The 24239-nt window shown below is 41.5% G+C and overlaps 1 protein-coding gene across 2 annotated transcripts; it reads right to left on the bottom strand.

Moving 5' to 3' along the window:
- Positions 1-1202: 1202 nt before the first annotated feature.
- On the bottom strand, positions 1203-22658 carry LOC100705319 (serine/threonine-protein phosphatase 2A 55 kDa regulatory subunit B gamma isoform). 2 transcript variants are annotated; one of them, XM_019365943.2, is made up of 11 exons: positions 22451-22657; positions 21710-22043; positions 18778-18935; positions 12938-13035; positions 12474-12639; positions 11339-11451; positions 10385-10562; positions 9488-9652; positions 7367-7536; positions 3464-3555; positions 1203-3341 (listed from the first exon to the last, which is right to left on the bottom strand). In XM_019365943.2, the coding sequence occupies exons 3-11, from the start codon at positions 18857-18859 to the stop codon at positions 3047-3049; spliced, it is 1359 nt and encodes a 452-aa protein (XP_019221488.1). In that variant the 5' UTR covers positions 18860-18935; positions 21710-22043; positions 22451-22657; the 3' UTR covers positions 1203-3046. The 2 variants fall into 2 exon arrangements, with proteins under 2 accessions (XP_019221488.1, XP_005467689.1); XM_005467632.4 differs by lacking the exon at positions 18778-18935 and having other exon boundaries at positions 22451-22658.
- Positions 22659-24239: the final 1581 nt, after the last annotated feature.

Below are 24239 nucleotides of genomic sequence, written 5' to 3'. Positions count from 1 at the left end.
CCTGGACCTCCCTTTTGCCTTCAGCACTGCTTTAATTTTTCATGGCACAAATTCAGCAAGATTCTGGGAGCATTCCTCAGAGATTTTGGTTCATGTTGACATGACAGTATCATACAGATGTTGCAGATTTGCCGGCTGCACCTCCATAATGTGAATCTCCTGTTTCGCCACATCCCAAAGGTGCTAAGATGGATTGAAATCTGGTGACTGTGGAGGCTATTTAAGTACAGTGAACGCACTGTCATGCTCAACAAACCAGTTTGAGATGATTTGAACTTTGTGATGTTCATGGTGGTGAACATGGTGTGATATCCTGCTGGAAGAAGCCAACAGAAGACGGGTACACGGTGAGCATAAAGGGATGGACGTGGTCAGCAACAATACTCTGTAAATAAAGTGCTATTAATTTTGTAGTAAAGGGCCCAAAGTATTCCAAGAAAATATCCCCCACATATTACACTCCCATGACCAGGCAGAAGTGTTCATGATCCATGTTTTCATCTTAATTATGCCAAATTCTGACACAACCATCTGAATGAAATCAAGACTCTACAGGTCAGTTAACGATTTCCAGTGCTGGTGTCCAGTTTTGGTGAGCCTATGCTTTCTATGTAAAACACAATGTTGTGATAGGCGCAGAACCATTTTAAATTATTATTTAACGCCTGCGCTTTTCCTTCTACAAGTTAATGTGTCCAATTTAAGAAGAGTTTGATTCACACTGGAACAATGAAGACAGTGAACAACACACAAAATGAGTAGATTTTCAGCAGAGACTGAAAGAAAAACTTCTGATATTTATGAAGCGTTAACATGAGTTATTTTTAAATTATGAAGAAATGTAATTTGCTCAGATTAACTGTCATTAAAGCATAAAATAGATGATTGTGGGGTTTTAAACTCAAGTTTAGGCAGAGAGAAGAACAAAGATAACCAGACAGAAAAATTGTGCAGAATCACGAAACTTGGTAATTATTTCAATTAAATTCATTCATTATTAAATCCCTTAGCAATACAGTTAAATTTTAACAGCCTCCATATGGCAAGACATTTAAAATCCACATGTAATAAGTGCATAATAACACAAGGTGGCGCCTTAAACTACATAACTTGAAAAGCCATATAAAGGCTGCATATTAACAGTTAAGCAATGTTAACAGCTTCATAACTAAACAGTAATAAAAATCACAATGATACGCCCATTGGATGCAATTTCGTTGAAATCTTTATTCAGAAAAAAAACATATTAACATTATTTATAACTGTTCGTTTGACAATTTTGTCATCAACATACATTAACACAAAAATATGTGGCTTAGTGTGGTAAGGACGTGGAGTAGGCTACAACCGACAGAAAAAAGCAAAAGGAACAAAAAAGGACAGATAAAAGAATTTGCTGTTTTCTAAAAAATAAACACATCAGCAAAGTTATCAGTGAGGAAGGCCGAAGAGATTAAAGTACCATCTCTTTGCTGTAGCTTTGGAGGCAGTCATCAGTACCGATGATCAAGTCTGCAGTCCGTTTATGGTTGTTTAAAAACAACAAAACCTCATACATGTCAAAAACCGAGCTGATATACACAGACACCATTTAGGCCCTTAGATTTTTTTGTCTTTTTTCTTTTAATGGTAACCACAAACATTCCCCATTCTTCTCGGTTTGCAGTTTCACTGAGCAGAAACTGATTTTGTGGACGGCTTCATTCGAAAAGTACGTGTTAAGTGTATGAACCGAACACCGGTAAACATGCTTCAGCGTCCGAAGACACAAATAAAGGTAAGGGAGCTCGCTCATCTATGGTTACTCGTGCTGCAAGGGGCCCCCCAGTGGGCCCCTGAAGCCTTTGTACAAGCTGGATCTAAAATGGTTACGAAGGCAGCCAAGCCAGTCAGTGAGTCAATTTATAAACACCTAGGCTAAATCTGTTTGACATGCAGCATTTATCATTTGATTGCTGAAATTATTTATTTTATAGATTTTTTTTCTTTTTAGTAATATTTTTGCGTGATCTGAGTTTAACATATTTAATGTCAGAGTAACACACAAAGCAGCCCCAGACCAGAAGCAGAAATCAGAGACGTTCGGGCCCGTTTGAGCAGGGAAAACAAGAATTACTGAAACGCACTGTGGACCGTATATGAGCGCGTGTCCTCATGTTAGGCCATGGTGGTATAGTATCATCTGGTAACTTCTGCTTCTATCTGCAGGACTGTAACTGTTTCACGTCGCTGAACGCAGCCCAGTTTTTGGTCGTCTCTCCTGATTCAGGGAGAGCTCAGAGGCGTCTGGTGGGCTTAGGAAGAAGGGGGTGGGGTCCCAAGTTCATCCTCGTACATCACGCAAATCACTTTACCTCATCCCCATTAATTACCATCATCATCATTTAACAAGAAGTTACAAAAAACAGAAGAGGGAAAGCTGATCTGAAATGATGATCTGATCTGAAAACAAACAGCCAGTTATATAAATGCTCCATTTCTCATCAGTGCGGCTGGTAGACAACCACAAAGGGTTTTTGTTACACAAAACAGTGGGCAAGGGATAAGAATAGGATTTGCTTGAGCACACAAATACAGAGAGCAGAGGAGGTGGAGGAGGAGGTGGAAAAAAAGCAAAAGAGCATGAAGAATTAAAAAGAAGAAGAAGACGAACATGTAAACGTCTCTCCACTCTGGGGCCGAGGGTGTGATCCCTCCCCTCAGGAAGCCGAGCTGCAGCAACCAACACACCATCAATCCAGAGGCTAACAATCAGGAAATCCACTGTTCAGACAATTTTGCAATCCATAATCCGTTGTGTAATCCAGCCTGTTCCCTTCCTAGCCCTGCCGAGGGCCTTTCAGTTCTGGAAGGCTGAGGAGGAGGTGAAGGAGGGACGTGAAACGCTGTGTATGAGTTCTGATTGTGTGTGTAGGTATGCGTTTTAGGCATCTCTTGGCTGTGTGAAAGTGTGTGTGTGTGTGCATGTCTGATAGTGTGTACATTCTGGCATAGTTGTGTGTTTTTGGGTGTAAACTCATTTGTATTTGCCACTGACATCCATTCACTAATGCATCTCGGAGTTGAGTTTGTCCTGGAAGATGTAGAGATTGTTAGTGGCAGCGATGGCAATGATGTTCTCGTTCGGGTGCCAAGCCGTATGGAGGATCTTCTTGGTGAAGTCCAGGCTGTCCACACTGATATCATCCTTCCGGCGTTTTCCTCCCGCGGCGCAGACCCTCCGCGGCTTCAGCACGGCCCTGGGTTTGCTGCTCTCCCGTGACGCCTCCAGGGTGACGTCGCGTTTGGTGTTGCGGTCGAACATGCGGAAGAAGTTGTTGTAGGCTCCGGTCATGATAACGCTGTACAGAGCACGAGGATAGGAGAGATCCAGTTACTCTAAAGACAGTTTTAAGGTAAGCAGGTATGGCTAACGGATGGCCTGTAAGCTGGAAACACACATCCATCATCAAACATCGCGTACCTGTCGGAGCCGTTCCAGGCACACTCAAACTTGTCAAAGATGCAGTCGTTCTCGTAGAGAGAGCACAACTTGCTGCGGAGATAATCATGAACCTGAAAGAACACACACACGGATATGATTACAATCGAGCCCATCTCACAGCTGCATTACTCCCAGGTATCGACTCTCGGCGTAAACTATAAATAGAAGAGTGAGCAGAAGACACATGAACACACATACCAAGCTCAGCACAACCAAAACACATTAAATATGGGCATGCTGTAACACAATCCTCCCTGAAGGAAACGCTAATAAGACACAACACCAACCTTCAGCAATACAAGGGCCAGGAGTACATTTTAATCTAACCTCCTTTCCATATCACTAAATCCATTAACATCCAGCTCTCTACAATCGCACCTACCACGGGTGCGATAATAGAGACACACATGTATTCTTACACGCACACATACACCGACTTATAACTGCTTTTCCTCGTGCTTTTATTCGACCTGCCTGTGTCAGCACTGTGTCTGCCCAATGATGCAAGGGGATGAAATCTACACCTCCTCTTCCTCCAGGTCCTGTTCTCTCCATTGAGCCCCCCCCCCCCCCCCCCCCCCCCCCCCGCTTTCCACATTTTGCATAAAGTCAGCAGCCAACAGCCAACTTGCAATCAATAAACAGTCAAACTGAGGTCGTCTCACGGTTGTACATCAAAACCAGTGACAATTTTGTTTTTCCCTTTGGGTCTTTCTGCACAGGGGAAAATGATACCATGTCAGCTTGAGCTGAATATACAGTCCTCTTTGTCACCCCCCCAGTCCACATGATTTCTGATTTAGAGCATGGCGCCTCATTCCTCATGAATTGGTGCATATTTTTCATGATCGGGAGGGGGGGTACAGGTGTAAATTTACAAAATAAATCCATAGATAAATAAATAATAGGGCAGCTTAGCCTTTAAACCCCCACCCCAACCCAGCACCCACTTTCTGCCCACACACAATGGATTTAGAATTACTCCGTTTCTTGCATTAATTTGTCATGAAGTACAATCTGATCTTTTTCTATATGACAAAATATACACAAAGATGAAATTGCTAATGCTAATGCTAGTGCTGGAGCAATAAAATAATAGAACCTCAAACAAAAGGAAAACTGAAAGATAAAATGGAGTGAAGCCTGCAAGCTCAGGCAGACAATTCCAGGTGTGTCTCGTCACACACACCTAACATGCGTCACTCTCCTCACATAGCAAACCAAAGATACCCTCCGGGTTTGATGGTCTGTTTAAGTTATAAATTTCTCCCTTGACAGGTCAATCCCGCTATTGGCCTGCATCGATGCCTGCCATTTCAACCCCTCCACTATCCCTGCATCCACCTGTAGGCTCCAGAGGAATATGTACTCACTTTTCATGTGTATCATTATTTGTGTGGAGTGATAGGCTCAAAGCACAGACACCACACTCTGACAATAGTCCTCCTGACAGATTTCGACTGGAAGATGTTGAAGCAGGTTCAAATCACAATGCTTTTTCTACTCTACACAGTTTGGGCTCATGTTTTTGTGATTGTTATACAATGCCCCTTTGTGCTGTGTGTTCTTCCCAAATGGTGTGATCAATCCAAAAACCACTTTCCCAGCAGTGCCATACAGTTTCAAGTTGTCCTTTATTAAATTTCAAATACAAAGAAAGAGGTGTCTTTCTGGAGGTTTTCCTTTGATTTCCTGCTGTGGGGTCAGTTCTCCATAGCGTCATAAAACAGACCAGCTTCACCGATTCCTTTTAGCCTTGAGCTGTCTGGGTCTGCCCAGCTTTCTATGGAACTAAATTCACCTCAATAAATTCTAACATGTCTTTTCTAAAAGGCATGATTTCCATCAGCTGATGCTGCTGTTAACTCCTGATTCCAATCAACTCTGCTGTTAGCATAGCAGTTGGAATACTTTTTCCAAACAACACTGAGTGTTTAAATAAAGTATTGAACAAAAACAAGAGCAGGATTATTATTATAGTTAAAATAGAGTCCATATCTGTGACTTAGATGAAGACCTGACCATGTTTTTATTCATATTTATACCTGAATGCAGATATTTTCAGAGGCCACCGTACGCTGCAACCTCTGCAATCCTTCTCTCTAATCCTACCATTTACTCTCTTTTATTCATCTCTCCTCCTCACATCACACCATTCTCATACTCCCTCCCAATTCCTCACCCCTTTTGTCCCTCCTTCCCCCCTTTCTGTGCTGCATTGCAGATCTAGGTGTCAGCCACTGTGGAAGGTATCCCTCCTTCACGCTTTACTTTATGAGTGGAGGCTCGGGATCCTATAAATAGCTCCAGTGCGTCTCAGCCTCCCACTCCTGGCCGCCTCACAGGCCCTCACACGTCAGGCAGGAACACATACACAAACACGCATGTTCACCCACAGGCCTGAGGCAGGAATACTAAACACATACTGGAAAAAAAGGAGCTGATAAATAGTTTTAGTGCCTGTAAATGCATAACCAGAAGCTAGCGTGGCCTATTGTAAACACTTAGAAGTGACACAGGAGACAAATTGAGCATGTATGTGTAAATAATAGCACGCGTAAATATTAAAAAGCTTATTTTCTTAGCTTATTATTTCGTGTGTATATCAACAAAGCATTTTTAAGCCCCTGTAAATTAACTTCCGCATACACAACTGATAATTTATGGGTTTAATTTGTCTTTATTCATTTCTTTGACATACAAAGAGATTACGATCTTAAATTAAAAAACTTTGTGAGGATTCTGCATCAGTGAGGAGAAAATCAACTCAATTATCCTTAAAAGGTTTGGGAAAAAATCGAATCATCTGTAAGTACTGTGATTGTAAGAGACAATCTTACGCTCATGACTCATTTGGTTCTCCGATCTTGTATTTCTTCCATAATGACAATTGCCTTCTTTCAGTAAACCGTTAGTCACCTCGCCATTTGGACAACACAACTGGGGTTTTTGGTCAGTGGTAATGATGACAGTTGATAGTTTGGTGCTGAGTTTCTTAGTAACACCACCCACTACAGTAACAGGTTCAGACCTTTTTTTTTCTTTTTTTTAAATATCAACTCAGTAATTAAAAAAAGAAAAAAAAAAGAAAAGAATTTTCCCCATTTGATGCCTTGATGATGCAGAGCTTTGTACATATCAGTCCAGAGTAAGGTTAAGATGTGCAAAAAATGGGGTGCCAGTAAAGCTCACCAGGCTGAATCCATCCCAGAGCATTTGCTGCATGTCATCCCCCTCCTCTCTCTTGCAACTGTGCAAAGTCCATAGAAGATCATTTTCATAGTCTTAAAGCTAATCAAGGAACCTGCTGTGCATATGTAAAGTTTTTCCTTCATTCAGTGCTTTCTTTAAATCTACTACAAATATAAACATAAATAAAACAGTTTAACCTCCATATATGGACATCACATTTTGCGTTGTCTAGACCAAAACACTAAATTTTGCTCTTCAAGGGCCTGATATCCGCTTACGAGGACATTATACTGCCACTATGCTATTGAAATTTAAAGGGAATGTCCTGATATGTGGATCTCATTTTTGTCAGAAACAAAAATCAGGTAAAAAACAAAACAAAACACGTAATTCTTTGTTTTTACATTCATCAGGTCCCAATCAGCCCAAATAGCAAAGAGAAATTAAAAATGTATGCCATGAACGAGTTTGGGTCTTAGGAGGTTAAAGTTATAGAAACCCAACTGTCAATTGTATTAATTGTGACTTGCAAGGATCCCTGACCTCTGGGAGCTCCTTAACCTTGATCTATCCATTTCTCATTATAGTAGCTGGGTAAGACAGAATACAGTATATAATATTCATCCCGGTGTTTCTTGTCATTTATTGTGACACTGCCTCATGTTTTTCCACACATCGCCAGTCACACACCTGGTATGTCTCTAGGGGCTTGCTCTCCATGTTGAGATCCCAGACTTTGGCAGTCAGGTAGTCTCTGGTGAGCAGGTATCGACCGCTGTGGCTGAACTTGACGTCCGACACGGAGGAGATAATCTCGGAGAAGAAAGAGCGGGCGCTGGGGTCCTCGGGCTCCTCAAACACTGGCGAGTGGGAGGGAGACAAAAAGGCGAGAGAAGGAGAGGTCAGCGAGTGCCGTTAAGCAAGATGAAAGGCAGAAACACAGTTGGATATGTGTGCTTTTATCTCGTGTACAGAGATAAATCTCTCAGATGAGTCATTATGTTAAGTGTCATTTATGAGACAGAGAGACCATGGACACGACTTCTGTATCTTTCTGTAGAGGTGTTGCTGTCTGAATACATCAGTGTATAAACATTAGCAAATGTCAAAGAGCTCTATTAAAGTTGCTCTAAACACTGAATGTAAAAAATAAAATGAAAGATCTAGCTGCTTGCTGAGCACAGCTTGTGCAGGAACACTGCAGCAGTGACTCATGATCAAAGCTGTAAACTGAATGGATGAAGCATTACAACAAGAACAAAAAGTGGGAAACAAAGAAAAGACAGGCAGGAAAGCTTGGCTCACAGTCCTGTAAGTATTATTTATGACCAAAATGTCAATGAACATTTCACTCTTTTAGTCAAATTTTGCAGCCATGTTGTCAATATATGAGTGCACTAAAGTACTGCAAGCAGTCGAGGAAAGCATGGCTAAGATTCACTGACAATGATTTTTGTAAGGCATACATCAGTTTCTAAACAACAAGCTGACACAATACTGCATGTATGAGACTAGTCGGGATTAACATTTACATTTTTGGTGTATGAAATAAAATTGTTTTGTCGATGTTACCAACAGAAAAGAGAAAGATGAGACTGTTTTATAGCACAAAGCCAAAAAAACAATAAAACAGCAGAGCAGACGCCTGCAGAGGCTGTGTACAGTCGTTTGCATGACATCTGCTGTGATGTGAAGAATTTGTGGCCTGAAAAATTCTCATCCACATGACATATGGTGACAAATGCTGCAACCGTCTTCCCTGTGGTGACTTGCACAGTGAACTACTGCCGGGATGTTTTGGGAAGCAAGCACAGAAAGGAATAGTTGTACATAATCATTTATACGATTAACGCGTCAAAGAATTATTTAAAAGAATGACATTGCTTTTATAATGCACAAATGACTCGATGTTCTGAGAAATGAACCAAAGTGACTGAGAAAAAACGTAAATACAAGAAATATAGTGCCATGACTTGAATTGTTGCCCCTTAAGGACGGCAGATTTATGGAGCAACTAGCCCTGTTCTGAGGTAGAACTAAAAATTATTACACAGAGTAGAAAAGGTCCAGAAGAGATAAATCATGCTTCTACACTGTGGGGAAATCATAATTCTTACAGTTTATCTTTTAGGCCATTCGTTTAGTATTATTTTACCTTAAGTTTTGCAGGCTGGAGATGAATAAAGCTTAAAATTGGGCACAACAGCACTTTGAACTAACATGCTCAATATGCCTAAAAACTTTAACAATTTGTGCTAAATTAAATGTCTGGGAATACCAAAGCAAGAAAAAAATTGCCCTGAGGGGGCACACAAGAGTTATCAAGGGATTCCACTCAATAACACAAATGCAAACCTCAATTTAGGTATTTAGAAGAAAAATCAGAGGATAGAGATAAACCCAGCTAACAGAAAAAAGCACTGCCATTCCTTGCTGCTAGTTTGGAGCACCTGTGGCTCAGGAGGTAGAGCAGAGAAATGGTGGTTTACTCTAGTCTACTTGTCGAGGCATCCTTGGGCAATATACTTGCCCAAGTTGCCCCTGATCCATCAGTGCGAGCATGTGAACGCTAGGCACAGAGAAAGAAGTGTTTGTGCTTGAATGTGTGTGAATCCATAAATGAGGCTTGTAAGAAAGCGCTTACCAATCCATTCCATTTAAGAAACAAATACTGATGTTGTTGAATTTTAGGCTGTCTTGAAGGGTTAGCATACTTATGTACAATCTTAGATCTTTTCTAATCTTTGCTGTAAAAACTATAAACATGCAACATGCACGTGTCCATCATGTCTCTCAGCACGTTTTACTCACATTTAGAGTGCTTGTCACACAGTGCTGCTTCTCTCATGTCACAGAGGCGCAGGGTGCCTTTACTGCTGCTATAGACAAACAAGTTACAGTGGTGGGGATGAAACTCAGCCGCTGTGATCACCTCTGTCAGGTCCTCCATGTTGGCTGGCTTGATGTCCACAATGTCTGATAGAGAGCGCCACAGCTGAGGAAAACTTTCAAAAAGCCAGCTTCTCCGGGTCTGCGCTTCATAGACTGCACATAATTAATTCATTTATTTATGCATTCATTCATCCTTTTATTAATTTAACTCCCTAACTGACTCAATGAGAAAATAATTAAACTGATTAAAATAATATGGAAACACACACAGGCCAATAATCTATAACGAAATATAAACAAAAGTTTATATAAATGTATACATAGCCAACACTATATCAATAATTCACAGCAGGAATAAAGCAAACCAATATAAATATATCTAGAGGGGATAGTTGGGAGAAAACTAATTCCATATTCACATAAATTGTAATATTATAAATCCTGTCTGGGTCAGGGATGCGACTGTACTGTGTCCTATTGAGCTGGATTAGAACTCAGAAAAGGGCTGAAATATTTATGCAGCCACTGAATTATTCATTAAGATACATTTTCACTCCTCAAGAATAATACTCCCCTCCCCCAGCACTGTGTGTGTCTTTGTGCATATCTTCATACAACAAAGTGGGATTTGCAGAGCTTGTTGCTTTGTGTGGGCAGGAACTGATTATTGAGTATGTATGCATTAATGTACGCATTCATTATCGCAGTCCCTGGGCTTTGGCAAATATATGCCTGCTTTATGTGCATACACACATAAGTGTTTGTCTTCATCTCCTCCGGTCCTTGTGCACGAGTGCTTCGAACCATGAAGGATACTGAAGCTACGGTCAGTGATGTCCAGATGCCAAAGGTTGATTCTAAGGTCATCCGCTGACATGTAGGTCTCATAGTCAGAGTTGACAGAGATGGAGTTGATGTGGTAGGTGTGGGCATTGGCAAAGACTCGCCGAGGAGTTACCTCCACCATCAGGTCCATGGGCTTCAACACCGGCACCTGGAAAGCCCCAAAGAAAGAACAGTTTAACATTTATTCTGAATGAAAGGAAAGGAATAAACTGAAATAATTTAATAGTATCATAGTTAATATTTAATGCATTACTTCCTTTGACATCAATAATAAAGGAGCAACTCTCAGGAGCGAAACTTTAGCAAGTCCAAGAGCTCATTCGCTGCTTCACTCATTTGGGTTCATTTTAAAAAACTGTTTGTCGACACATGCTCACATTTAACAAATTCACCCACACAAAGGGGGACTGCACAATATTGCATGGGTAGTCTTAAACTTATGGCTTCTTTTTCTGCATACTGCACAGTGTTAGAACCAATGACATTGGTTCTCCTCCAAAAGGACAGAGGTGCATTATAACCAGACATATGGAGGCACGGTGAGTTACTCGTATTAAGAGTTTACTGCTGATAGAAACACTGAAGCTTTTAACTAATTAAGATCCAGTGTAGACATTTTCTTCCTGCGCTGTAGTGAAGGATAGAAAAAGAGGATTTCACCACCCCCACAGGCTCACACATACTCGCATGTTCCTTGTGCCAGTGACCCATTTTTACACATGCAAACACATCTGTACTCACTGACCCAGTTTTATTTCTTAACCTTTACAAGACAGATAGATAGATAGATAGATAGATAGATAGATAGATAGATAGATAGATAGATAGATAGATAGATAGATAGATAGATAGATAGATAGATAGATAGATAGATAGATAGATAGATAGATAGATAGATAGATAGATAGATAGATAGATAGATACCTGTAGAGAGGTGACTGTGGAGATATCCTTGATTCGACCCTCTTCATCCTTCAGGTTGTATCCTTCTGGCCGTTTGTCTCTTTCACTCACCTTCCACAATTTAATGGTCTTATCTGGAAAACAGATAACAGGACCATTAAATAATCAGATAAAGGTGCTTGCTGAAATGTTTTGATGTTAAGAGACTCTATCTAGATGTGATTAAAAATATCACAGTAGCCCAATATGGGATTTCATTACAATCAAAGCTACAATTATTAAAACTAATTCATCACACAGTGAGGTTGGTAAGGAAGCTTGGTCTCTTTATATTATACTGAGAAAACAGCAACAGCAAACATGTCAGCATGTTTGCTACTCTGCTGCTGAGGCAGGTCCTACATATTTCATGCCTTCAATTATAAATAATAAAGTACTTTAAAAAAAAATCAATACTCAGGTTCTCAGGGTAAATATAAACTAAAATAAGTATTCCAATACAGCCATAAAATCAGAACGGACCCTCACATCCTAACGTACTACAGAGAAGGGTTGCAACACAAACAGAAACTCATCTGCGATTAGGCAAGGGAAAATCTGCTTCTGACTTAAGACCTTAATTACGAGACGTTCCTCACCCACACAAACATGTTAACTCCTTGAGCCAAAGGCAATTTTTTTTTTCAGTTCAATTAGTAACAGCCACAATCCTAAAAACTTCATTGGGTAAGGAACACTGGGGCAAATTCAGATTTATCTTCAAGTGGTCAAAATTTTGAATTTGAGAGAGCATAGTAATTTTACAACAATACAGGAGACCCTGGGAAGTGGAACACCTCCAATGGCAAATTAAAAAGAAGTGACACGCAACATATAGTAGTTTTAGGAGGCCTTGCTATTAAAGCTGTTTGGAGCTTTAAAGTGGGTCACTCATTAATTTTTTTAAGAAGGCAGGTACTATTTTAATAAGATACGGTCTGGCAGTGATCAGGTGGAAAAGGGTAAGGGAGAAGCAACAGTATCTCAGAAACATGCTCTTAGATAATGCCTTCAGAAAAAGCAATCATTTAAAGTGGTTCACAGCAAATGTAGAAAATATCAATCAATCACATCAGCTTCCAGTTTTCTCCAGGGTGTGTATGCAGGAGGCTCTCACCATTGGTGGAAAGCAGGAAGTGTGCAGCGTTCTGCTGAGGCAGCCATCGAATCTTATTGATCTTCTCCTCAATCTCCAGACTCTTAAGATAGTCGAATTCGGGCTCATGGCTCTGAAAGGTGCTGTAGACATTGTACTCTCCCTGGGAGAAGGGCTCAGTCTGGCTCTATTAAAAGAAAAGGAAATGAAAGAGAAAAAAAAGGTAGGTGAAATTGAAAAATGTGCACGTTCCATCACCTCGATGTTAATCAGAAACTGCTTGGCATGGACTCTGCACAGCTATAATGACACACTCTCTGACACAGCAGGGACATCAAGTATTTATCAACCAATATAGAGTGTAGCTGGAGGGGAACCAAGTGCATTCATTGCTGCCCTTACAGCTCAAATGAAAAATGTTATATCTGAACGTACTGCATGAGTGCAAGTGTGTCAGTGTTGGTGTGGTGCGCATGTGTAAGTACCTCAGGTTCCCTCTGAAAGATGACCACACGGCCCCCTTTGTCTCCCGTGGCCAGGAGCTCTCCAGTGTGGTTAAACTCAACAGTGGAGATGATATCAGCTGGAAACATAAAGACAAAGATGAACGCAGAAAGAGAGAGAAGAAGAGAAGGAGATGTGTAGTATGAGAGTGGAAATGACAGTGAAAGAGAGAGAAGGAGTAGCCATTAGCCGCACATCATCATTCATCTGTATAATGTTCATCTCACACTAAATTATTAAACCAAATCAACAGTCAGTGGATTAACATGTAAGTGGATTAAAATATGCAAATTCATGTTTGGAATGAGACAATATTTGATAACTATTGCATAACTGTGCTTGAAATTTAAGAATGAGCTTTATAAAGAACATGCAAGTAGATGAAAACAGGAAATCAACCACACACACAGCTGTTTCACAGTAGGCACAGGTGCTTTCTGTGTTCCACTATGATACATACACAATGACGTACAAGACTAGAGTCACTCGGGTTCATGTTTTTATGCTGGGGTGAACGCGTACTCTTTGGTCTCTATTAAGGACATAAACAACTGCGTGTTTAAAGTCACGACACAGTGAGTTTTGATCGCTAATTTCATATTACATTAATTTGTATATTTGCCTCACAGCTCCCATCGCTCCCTAAACAATAACACAATGGCTCATTTACAGCGCTGAAATATCGGGAGTCGGCACATTATTATCCACTTAGCATTTAGTGCAGCGAGTCAGTGCTTTACGTGGTCCATTCTGTACGACACAATACACAAAACATGAAACGGAAAAGTGCGCAGTTGTGTCGTCAAAAGAAGAGCGTGTGAGCGGGACAACTGAGGCCTGTGTGTGGTTCAGCTTCGCATGTAATCTGCCCCCTGTCCTCCTTTCACCTCTGCCTTTGTGCAGCAGATTGAAGATTTAGTTGTAAACATACAATAGATTTAGAGACAAAGCTGCTTGAAAGTATCTGTGCTTAAACCTCTTTCAGATAGATTAAACTGTAAGGTTCAGTAAAAATGATGAGTGATGAAAAGGGATGTAACTGACCCGGCATGAAGCTTGGCTAACTTACAGTACTGTTCCTCCAAGATCACGAATGCCATTGTGAACAGACACATTAAAAAAAGTATTTTACCCCTCTATTATCATTTGTTTTGTTATATTCCTTTATTCAGGAAGTAACTATAAACCTCACTTAGGAGGCAAATAGCAAATCAACAAACTTACTGCAGCTGAACAAGAAACAGTTCCAGCATATTACCTCTCACAAACCCACAAATTGTTTTCTTTTTAATGTAAAGAACAAAAAATAAGTAAAAGTAAGTAATGACTATGGAGTGCTAGATGTGCTGGTGTAGGCTGTTTTCATTTGTTTTTACATTTGCCGTCATGGTTTTTCTTTTTACTAAATTAATCTTACTACAGGCGGTAGCCCTTTGCTAAGAGTAGGGAGCAGGTGGAAGAGAACCTAAAGAGGTGGAGATATGTACTGGAGAAAAGATGGATGGATGTCAGTAGAAGCAAGACAGAATACATGGGTGTGAATTAAAGAGAGAGAGACAGATGTAAAGGTGAAACTGCAAGAGGCAGAGGTAGTAAAGTTTAAAAACCATCTGAAGCAATGAATAGAGCACAATAGAGGTGAAGAAGAGTTTGCAGGTAGGGTGGAGTGGGTGGAGACAAATGATGTGGTGATTTGTGACAGAAATATAGCAGTGAGAGTGAAAGGGAAGGTTTACAAGATGGTAGTGAGACCTGCAACGATGTGTGGTTTGGCACTGACAAAAATACAGGAGGCCAACCGGTAGCAGAGTAGCAGATATTCTGATTTTCATTTGGAGTAGCCAAAAATATTAGAAATGAATATATGAGAGGGATAACTCAGGTTAGCAGCTTGGCAACAAAGCAAGAAGCCAGGCAGAAGGAAACAAGAGAAGAGTCATGGATGCAGTCAAGAAGGACATGCAGAGGCTTGTTGTGATAGATGGTGCTGCTAGGGATAGGGCGAGACAGAAGAAGATGAAGCACTGTGATGATCCCAGAAGATGATGAAGAGGAAGATGATGATTTAGACTGCTGACAACAGCTAGACATTTAATGCATTAACTAACACTCCTTCAGTTATCTCAATAATAATCTCTGTTTCTGTCCCACATAACACTGTTTAACTTGTGCATCGCACTGGGCTGCTGACCTAAACATACACAATGACCGAGTATCAATCATGATAAACTGTGAAACTGCAACTGAAAACTCACTGCTGACCACAAAAATAACAACAAGGCATTACAGCATCTACTGGATTTCTCTATACAGCACATGGTGTTGGTAGAAAAGAACATGGCTCTTACTAAGCTTGCTGTAATAAAAATAGAGCTTGGAAAGTGTATTTATTGAGTCAGAGTGATTCAAAGCTGTAGCCTTGCCTATTTTGTTGTGGCCTTGAGAAAGAGAGATTTTATGATGAGGAGAGGCGGGGACTGCTCTTCAATCTCCACAACAACACAACCTCATTCCCCCTCATACATTCTGTGTATCACTTGTTACCTCTTTCTTTACTTCAGCCATCTTTCATTACACACACTTTCTTGATCTCTCAGACGCTGCAGCACCTTTCTTATTATTCGGTGACAATTTCCCTGCTCAATTTTAGGCTCTCTCTCATTCCCTTTCAACCCACATGTTCTTTTGTCATCTCTAATCTCCCGTTTGCCAATCTCTCTCTTTGCCCCATTTCCCTGTCTCAGTTTCTTCTTGGTTGTCTCTGCACATTCACCTCTCTTCCTCTCTCCCTCTCTCATCCCTCCCCCACAGCACTCTGCTGCCTAGTGTGCACAAGTGCTGGTGATGCTGGTGGTGGTGGTAAAATGGAAAGGATGGTGAAGGGAAAGGGCTATGAAGCTGAGGCAGCGGTGGTGGTAGTGGTGGTGGTGGGGGTCCTCCAGTGTGTAGGGGTTGCCATAGTAACAAGCAGAGCCAACCAGTGGAGACGGTGCTCGTAAAGGTTAGCCGTATATGGAATCTGGTGAAGGAGGAAGTGGGATTCAGCAATCCAATCCTCGCAGGAAGAAGGAGCACGGTAAAATAATTATGCTGCTCTAGTTCTGTCCACTAACAAATGTTGCTAAATTAATACCAGGAGATGAAGCAGACGCTGTGATCCTAATTGAGGATAGGCAGATAATTAAGGGATGCACACAGACATGCAGACCCCTGTGTATGCAGTCCAATTCACAAACGTGCATATGTGCACCAGGGGGGCTTTACATGCACATGTGCATAAAATAATGCAAAAGAAAATGTGTGAGCTTAATGCTCCGTGCATGAGTGAGAGGCTGGACGCATACAGACAACTGTGTCTCCAGTCAGGTCACAGTCAGAAAGAGCTAAGCTAAGCAAAACCACAGGAGCGGCACACAGTATAGCTGAATAAAATATGGAGCACACACTCTCTCCTGGCTCAGCCTTAGTCTGTTCTCAACCTGGATCCTCTGGTCTTTTTGTTCCTCTGTTTCCTTTTTGTGCACACACACAAAACACACACCCATTTGTGTCTTTCACTCTCTTTAATAGAGGAGAAAAAAACCTAATAAGAATCTAAGCAACAACTGCAGAGATAACTACCATCATGATCACTGTGGTTCTCTCCCAAGAAGTATTGCTGTCCAGTTCACTTGTGTGTAAACGCAATGTGTGAGCTGTTGTGAAGCTGTAGGTTTTTGTCTTGTGGATAAGTGTGCTACAGTACAGCAAGCTTCCTCAGTCTGTCTCTCCCACAGACTGTCCATTAGCATCAGCAGGCTTGTCTGACTCATTGCCACACTGCAGAAGCTGAAGGAACACACTGTGACTGCAAGTGCATGCGCTCACACATACAGCACAAAACAACACACAAACATGAATGAACCCAATGATACAGAAAAGTATAAAACAGGCACAGGGTATGAACACCAAATACACAAACACTGTAGTGTTTACGGACAGCAATGCCTTAAAAATCACAGCATAGTAAATACAAAATTAACAGTTATTAATTGCATGGTTCGAATTTTTGGGTTGCTGGTTGAACAAAGCAAATATTTTTTAGATGTCACAGTTTTCTCACAACATTAGCAGTGAAAATAGCTGACAGATAGAGCTGAAGTGATTAGTCAGTTAATCTAATTGTTAGTCAGATGATGCAGATCAGGGTGGAGGTAAAAACACAAGGAGGCAGAATTCCTGTTTTGGGGGGTGAAAGGGAAGCAGACATCCTACAGGTCCAATTATAGATATCTTAGGTCTGGGTAAACACGGACCATTAGAGCCAAGCCAGAAACATACGCTCCTTAAAAGCAGGGACAAGCCACCACTCAGCAGGAGATGCATCTGTGTGTGTGTGTGTGTGTGTGTGTGTAAGCTGTAGCTCAAGCACCACGCATTTCCTGCATACGTGTGCACAAGTGTGTGTACTCAATTACCCTGTAGAGAAATAGACGGGTTGGAGGGAGTGAGGGAGGAGGAGGGGAGAGCCTGCCGGAGGGAGATGGCAAATTGATCCCTGTCCTGCAGTTTTGGAGTTATCTGGGAAAAAGAACTGGCGCATGTGTTTGTTAGAAGTGCACGTGTGTGGAGAGGAGTGATTTAAGCCCAGCACAGCAGGGTTTCTGCCATTTCTCTGCACAAATATCAGCACAATGGAGGAGCTGGTGTGAGCCTAATGGTTATAGATATAAACAATTAGAATTACAAAACAAGCGAGCTGCTGCGCCTGTAGACTATACACCTGTAATCCCGTTTTGCCAAACTGCAGGAGCTTCTTCTGACTGCACGTGTTCTCAAAGCTGCTTGTGATTCATTTTTGATTTAAAAAAAATCTATTTTTCCGGCAGATTTGTGAGACTAACATGGAAAAACGATGAGAGGCTTAGTATGTTTACACCCAGTCTGACCCCAGTGATATTGAAAACTCAGAATATGTTTCGATAGCTCATAAATGTTGAAAAATTAATCCTTCGTTTAAAAAAACCCCAAACAGCATTGCCTTTTTAATGCTTTCCTCTGGCCTTAATGGCATTAATAGATCAGTCAATCCTGAATTTCTTTTGCACAAAATGCAGAAAATTCACTCATTTTATCTTTTTGGAAATTAAATGTAACTGTTGTCTGTAGTGTTTCACAAAACCAAGCAATTCTCCAGGAAATTCAAAGCTTTTTTCACAACTTTCAGACATTTTACAGATGACACATTAATAAAGGTGATGGAGTGAAATGAGAATGGGAAAAAAATGCATTTCCAGGCCTTTGTGTGAACATCTACACAGATTTTATTTTATTCTGTGTGTGTTCGTTTTCATGGATGTGAAGTGCCCGTGTGTTTTCTCCCTCGGTATAAAATAGAAGAAAGATAGCAATGCTTTTAAGATAGCAATGCTTTGAAGGAGGCGGGGTGTCATCTGGTCAAACTATTTAAAGAAATCAATCATACACACAATCCGAGCAGGCAGACTGAGATAAAAATAAAGAGCTGGATATAAAAATAGTGGCACACAAAAAAGGATGAGGCAGACAGACAGAGACAAAGTGATGTTTAAGATATTTATAACAGTCAGATTCACATGGAAATCCACCCGAGTCAAACTACTCCCTCACACACACACACACACACACACACACACACACACACACACACACACACTTCTTTCAAACACTCACACATTCTCACATGGAGCCATTAGCACACAGATCTGCACACATACAGCTCTCACATCTCACACTGGGGTCATGTGGCGTATTTGTGTGACATAGATATGACCTTCGGGATAGAAGAGGATAGAGCACACACCTTCAGTGTAAGAAGCAAAAGGCTCAGGCTCCAGAGAAAGGGTAGTGATGTCGGAGCACAGGACCTGGATGGGGCTCAACATCCTGGGGGAGGACTCCAGGGTGGAGAGGGGTGGACAGGATGGGGCGGAGCTCTTCAGGCTATAGCCAGGAGCAGCCCTGCAAGAGGAGCAAGGATGGACGGAGGGGGAAAGGAAGGGAGGAGGGCAACAGGGAAACAGAGGGTGAGGAAGGAAGGAAAGTAGGAAGGAAAAAGGACCAGGGCAGCAAAGGGGGTTGAAGGTGGGGTTAAGGGTAGGGACTGAGTTACTACATTACCACACTTGGTCATGAGTACTCACCAAAGAAAATCAGCTGGTGGTGTATTCATGATCACAGAATAACATATTGGGTTTGGTGGGAAAAGCTAGCAACACATGAAGGATGAACACAGAAAGCTAATGGGACAAAGGCTTAAGCATGTATTGTTTATTCACTTTCATTTAGCTTTCCAGGTAATCATTAGTGTGCATGGCCCAGGGAGAGGCTACTCGGTCACATTTTCCCTCGTGACCAATTACTTGAATTACTCAGAACTTGCCTTAGAATAGTCTTTAATGACATATAATGTGGAACATAATCAAATCTCCCCATTACAAGTTACTAAACAGGGCAAACATCCAAAGATATTCAGCGTAACACAGTTTACATGTTTAGAGCCATTTAGTGATTTTTCTATTTTCAGTTTCTGCTCGAGTGAATAATAATAATTAATAATGGGCACTCTTATATAGAGAGGCATAGGATAATAATGGGGTTATTTAAAAAATGTCAAAAATTAGAATTTGTTACTCAATTCGTTGAACCAAATGAGATACTTTTTAAGGCAAAGGAAGTTTGTGGACGAGGGGAGTAAGCAATGTATGTAATTCAAGAGAGGAGGGAGTGCAAGGAAGAGGGAGTTTAAGCATCCCTCCCCTGTAGGAGTTACAGGGGAGGGGAATCCCCACTGGAAGATCTACAGACACACATTTACACACATAGACACAACACTTGCAGACACACATCCACACAAATTCAAACCTGAACTAACAAAAAGATGCACACACACGAATATAAATGTAAACACAGGAAAAAGAAAAGCAAGAAAGATGGAAACACCCACACACACATACAGGCACACACGCAGGAGACAGCGAAATAAACCCATGAATAAAAATCACATGTACCATCTCCTTCTGTGTGTCTATACCAAGCTCGGTTTTCCCTCAGACACGCATACTGTGTTTGAGCAGTCTTCAGAGCGCTGTTGGATAACTGTTAGGCAGTTGTGCCACTTCAGCACCGGACAATGCTGTGTGTTGCATTAGAGACCCGACAGGGAAAAAAGGGGCAGGTGGAAATGGGGAGGCGGAAGGGGGATGGGGTGAACATGGAGGAAAGGTGGAGGGGGTTGGAGTGGATTCACAGATTTTTTTTGTTTTTGTTGTTTTTTTGAGATAGGAAATAATATTTGTCGGTCATGTGGGGAACTCCTGAAACTCCTCTCCATTAAAGCTCATAATGCGCTGCACAGCCCGTCACACCAACAGTGTTGAGCAGTGTCCACCTTGGTGTGAGCTCATCAGCAATTCAGTCCTGAATAATTCCTGTGTGTGTGGAATAATTAATACTGCCATTATTGGTGGGTGGAGATGATCTGCCAATCACTCTGGCCAAGCATGAAAAGCAGCATGTTTATCATTGCTGGCTGTTACTATAGCAATAATGGATGGGTGTTGATGGGTATTAAGGCTGTTTTTTTTCTTTTACCAGTCACTTACTAAAAACCTTTTTCCTGAAATGGATACAATGGAAACACAGTATATGTAAGAAGAAACAGAAAAGCACACCTTCACATACGGACAAAGACATGCACAAATGTAATCTTCAGTGGTGTGTTGAATACACACAAGAGTATTTGCACAATCAACAGGCAGCACTACAGTCTCCCCTGACTACAGCATGTGCTTCTGTGCAAGGGGAAATTATGCCACAGCACACACAGAGGAAGCATAATTCCCTTTCTACAGTGATAGGAGGATCACAAACGAGCTCGCAACACGTTCATGACCCCAAAATGATAATCCGCTGTTCAGGTCTAAGGCGCGTAGCGAACAATGAGCTGAGTGTAAGAAACAGACAGACGAGGCAGGAAAGCAGACAGGTAAAGCCAGCATGCAGGTAAGATTAGTGGTGGTAATAAGATAAGCAGAACGTGGTTATCCACGGTCATAATCCATCTCCTTTATGCTTTATAAAGAAACCAAAGAAATTCAGTGGTTTGTACAGTTTTGTAGGCTGCTGGGTTTGTCAATATACCCCCTGCCTTAGATCATGTATTCAATCTGACACCTGAGCCAATTATATAGAAGAGTGGGGGAGCAAACAGGGAGAACACGCGCGTGACGCTGTTATCATACGAGAGCCGACATGCAATGCAAGTACAAAAAGAGTGTGGAGGAATTTTTATGCCTTGTTTTTCTGGAAAATTCTCTGACACACAAACACAACTGGAGACAAAAGTGAAGACACTCGTGCACGGGCCAGATCAATTCCTCCCTGCAGTGTGACAAAATAGCTGTGTAACACAAAGTAGCACAAACAAAATAACGAATGAAAAGTGCTGGGTGGGAAAAAGGAAATAGTGTGAGAGGAGGGGAAAAGTTGCCTTAGATGATATAATTTTGCAACGAAGAATGTTTTGGTTACTAGAGCTTGTTGTTTGCAGCTCCTGTCTGAACAATAATTAACACAGAGCTTATAGAAGCTTAGGAAGCTGGCCTGAGCTAGTTTTGTCACGCACTCTGTCTCACTCACACTCCAAAAGTTCAATACATAGATACACACTTGCCTGAAGGAAATACTTAAATACAAAAAACAGACACATACAGCTTCCTGTGTCATCTTCTTACCTTCAGTCACATAGTTGTGGTCGGGGAGGAAGCCGCGGTGGTTGAGAGTTGGGGTGGAGTCAGTGTCTTCGCCCATCAGCGGGGCCTGGGGGAGTGCCCGTCTTGGTGGGGCAGCGTGATGGTGGCAGATTGGTGACGGAGGGGATGGTGGTGGGGATGCCGTTCAGCACAGTGCCCATACTGCTGCCCGCCTCCTCAGCACAGGGGCGCACAGCTTGTCATCCTATACTTAAGTAAGGCTGAGGGGGAGGTACAGAGGGAGTGGGGCAGCCCCGAAAGAGGGATGGATGCGCCTGGGAGTCCACAGAAGTGCTTCTGAGAGCCAGATGCAAACCTGCAGAAAGGGGATCATTTGGAAACACTTCAAAAACTACCAGTGGTGAGCTTGATTTGTACCTCACAAGAGCACGCATTAGTCATGAGGCAAGGAAAATCAAGCGCACTCCGAGTCCACCCTGCAGTTGCTGCGTCCAGGTGTGGCCAGACCGATTCTGCTCTCTCACAAACACATGCAACATAAACAATCAATGTGCACTCACAAATGGGAAAAGTCCCTGCTTGTTAATAGATGCTCTAACAGAAGAAGAGGAGATGAGGAGGAGGAGAATGGGGGGAGGGGAAAGAGGGATGAGCAGAGTCCCTGATCGTTGTATCTGCAGTGCTGCTGCTGCTTCTGCAGTAAACTCACACGCATGGACACACATATACAGTGGGGATAAACGCAAAGGGACACGCACTCACTTTGGCAGCTTAAAAGCCAGGTACTCCTCAGTGGATCCTCTATGAATAATGTCTTTTTCCTCCTCACTGGCTAACTGTCCCTCTGTCCCACTGGTTTCTCGACTGTTCCAGTGTGAGGAGGAAAATCCTTCTGGTCCTGCGTTCTGCTGCAGTCTGTGCTCTGGCGTATGTATGAAAGGCAGAGTGAGAGGTAGAGAAAGGGGGAGGGAGAGCAAGAGAGGAGCTTTTCTGCTGTGCTGGTACTGTGTATGATGCATCAGCGAGGGCCCCGCCCACTGTCTAGCACAGCCAATCATCACAGACTAGAGATCTGCTTGACCACTGAATGCAGGTGATTAATAATGATAAAGAAGCTGAGGATAGAGGAGTGGGTGGCAGAACGGAAGTGGTACAGCGTCTAATAAGGTTGTGATTAATGGGAGAGAAAGCAGAGAGAGCAGGAGAGTCTTTCGCCTGACTATGTGCTCAGTATGAAAAACAGAAGAGTGACGACTATAGCCTTTACCTGGAGACAAAACTGAAGTAGCAGACAGACTGATACAGTCAGTTAATACACACTAAAAAGCAGGGACAGGCAATAATTTAGTTAGCTTGTTTTAACAAGTTTGAGCAGTATCTAAAAATAACTTTATCAAGTTACCATTCTACAAAGTTTTCACATCGTACTCTTTTAGCTCTGTCAAACCACATTTTACCTTAACCCTTTAAGACCTACCATAGAACCAAGCCCGCCAGAGCTTAAATTATATTTTTACATGCTGTAGTGCCAATTTTGGGAGCATTTCAAGTTGATATACATCAATACAACCATTATAGCCCAAATTTTAATAATATGTATGCATTAAGTGCATAGTAATTACATAAATTGCAAAAAAGTGCAATAAACTACAAAAAATTTGAAAATCGTTTTTGTTTTTTTAACATATATTTCTAGTTAGAGAAATTTAAGAGGCTAATCCCTCAAAACTGTAAATACAAAAAAGTTGCACAAAATAGTTTCCCACTACAGGAAATTTATTTTGAGTGTCTTTATAGTTTTATTTTTGAAATACACCAATTTTTATATACTGCAGGAAAAACGGAAATAAATATTATAGTGCAAATTTGCAAAAAAGCAGCATATGCATCAAAATAAACTATTTCCAGCAGTGCAATATGAGTTCTAAGCATCCCAGAAATGACACAGAAAGTCATAAAGTCAAAGATAACTTTTAAAAACACCAGTATAGGCTCTGAGGCCCTGATAGTAAAAAAACTACATTTCCGCGAAAATGACGTCACTTCCGGTTTCGGGCAAGTAATGGCGGACATGCGAAAGTTCACGCTGACCTCTATTCCAACGTAGGAAGTGTTGCGAACAGCTGATCGGATCGGCAAAGCGTGTTTCTGGAATATTATGTTTTTGTTGCTGCAAGCACTTTTTATGCAGTTTTTGCAAAGCTATATGTGGAAGGAAACCGTGACCTAGGACAAGCTGATGGCATAAGATGTAAGTACAACTCCTCCGGTTTCATATGCAAAAAAAATTATTGCTCTAGCTCACGTGGTTGCAGAGCTACCGGGATTTAAAAATAGTTAGGTAAAACAGAGCGTCCCTGCTCCGACCGGTTTTAAAGGGTTAAAAGACTTTTTAAGCTCATAAATTAGCATGCTATACATTTCTTAATTATCTATACTAAAAACAAATATTTCTGGTGAATTATCTGTGATAGAGTGAACAGAATTTAAGAAGTCACAATGAAATCTGTTGCCAGTTCTACCCCATGAAATTCAATGCCTGTTTTTTGTA

This window comes from Oreochromis niloticus, linkage group LG2 (assembly GCF_001858045.2).
Source record: "Oreochromis niloticus isolate F11D_XX linkage group LG2, O_niloticus_UMD_NMBU, whole genome shotgun sequence".
NCBI lineage: Eukaryota > Metazoa > Chordata > Actinopteri > Cichliformes > Cichlidae > Oreochromis > Oreochromis niloticus.
The sequence above is the reverse complement of the archived record's forward strand: the minus strand, read 5'-3'. Positions and strand labels throughout refer to the sequence as shown.